Consider the following 1,525-nt stretch of genomic DNA (forward strand, 5'->3'; position numbering starts at 1 on the left):
CTATATATCGATATTCAGAACCTTATATAGAGTATCTCTTAAAATACAACCATTATCTACCACCTTGTCCTTAGTCTTCATTCATTTCAAGGGCGATAGTTTGTATGTTTCAATATGGGGATACGGACGAGATGCTTGCGCGTGCGCTGTTGTGAAATAATCCAAGGTAATGCGATATACAAATCCTACTACGGCGAGGGATTGGGTCATAAATATTAAATAGTTCTTTGTGACGGTTGCTTGGTTACCTTCCTAAAGCGTCCAGTCACGTACCTTCATTAAACTGAATAAACCAAACCTTCCTCAAAGTGAGAATCGTTAATTCGCCCTCTGACTAAAGCACACCTATCGTTGTCTGCCTTTCAACCAATCAGAGAAAACTATTGGACTAACGTCACACAATTTACGTAATATTCATGAGCCTGTCCTTCGCCATAGTATGATTCGTAGAGCGTGTGTGTGTGTGTGTGTGTGTGAGAGTGAGAGTGTGTGTGTGTGTGTGTGTGTGTGTGCGCTCTGTGTTGTCCACCGTGTACCAGTCTGAGCGCACAGCGGATCTCTGCACTTAGACCAGAGCCATGGCTTGAGTTACAGTACCTGCGGGCCATCCCATTATCAAATGATGTTCTTTTAACCAACATGCGACGAATTGCTCTGTTCTTCTGATCTGAAAAAGACCCGATTCCCCAGTCGGTCCGGATTAATTTCCTGCGCATCATTTGGACAGGCGTCTCTAGGATGGAGCACATCAGAACACCAAAGGTACTGCTGATGTCCTTTATGTCCGGGTATTTAATAAACGCTCGCAATACAGCGTTCATCCTCTAGATCGCATTCGTTTTGAATGACATAATGCTTTTTAAAACGCAATGTTTGTTTACCGAATGAATTTTCTTTGAAAATAAATGGTTTGACAGAATATGCCCAGTGATAGGCCACAATGCAGCCCCCATCTTCCTTCATCTAGTGCCTTGTAACAAGATCTGAATAATGGTTCAGCCTCAGCACTACTGATGCAGCATGAGAACTGAGCAGATCTTACCATTTCATTTTAAAAACATACTCTGTGGTATGATATTTTATGATTTTAATGTATTCAAGGTTAGGACAAGTACATACGTGATCTATCCCTAGCTATCCTTCATTTCATAATACTACTTGAATGTTTTAGAATAATGCCAAGCTGGGGAAAAAGAGAAGCTTGGTGTTATGATTGCAAAATAATTGACATCCTGTTACAATTGATAACATATAATGTACATCACAAGGTTGGTTTTTAGAAAGAAAAAAAAGATTGTATGTTGCTTTTTTTCAGGTGGAGAATGTGCGTATGATTGATAGACTGACCCGCAGGAAATCTTCGGTGGGAACATTATACCTTTCCTCTACTCACACTATATTTGTAGAGAACTCGGAGGCCCGCAAAGAGACCTGGGTAGGAATTGAAACCCTTTCATGCAGACAATCAAGCTTCTTCCTTCCTTGTTTTATTTTATTTTATTTTTTTGGCTAACTCAAATTTTAA

The 1,525-nt window shown here is 40.1% G+C and overlaps 1 protein-coding gene across 2 annotated transcripts in view; it reads left to right on the top strand.

Moving 5' to 3' along the window:
• The first annotated feature begins 509 nt into the window (after window positions 1–509).
• The window catches only part of LOC107656498 (myotubularin-related protein 7-like), a 16,662-nt gene continuing 15,646 nt past the window's right edge, over window positions 510–1,525 (top strand). For both annotated transcript variants that reach the window (XM_016444383.1, XM_016444388.1), the window contains exons 1-2: window positions 510–762; window positions 1,316–1,435. In XM_016444383.1, coding sequence (XP_016299869.1) covers window positions 739–762; window positions 1,316–1,435 — 144 coding nt within the window. In that variant the 5' untranslated portion in view covers window positions 510–738. The remainder of the gene's footprint in view (window positions 763–1,315; window positions 1,436–1,525) is intronic.

This window comes from Sinocyclocheilus anshuiensis, unplaced genomic scaffold (assembly GCF_001515605.1).
Source record: "Sinocyclocheilus anshuiensis isolate Anshui unplaced genomic scaffold, SAMN03320099.WGS_v1.1 scaffold85, whole genome shotgun sequence".
In the NCBI taxonomy this organism is placed as follows: Eukaryota; Metazoa; Chordata; class Actinopteri; order Cypriniformes; family Cyprinidae; genus Sinocyclocheilus; species Sinocyclocheilus anshuiensis.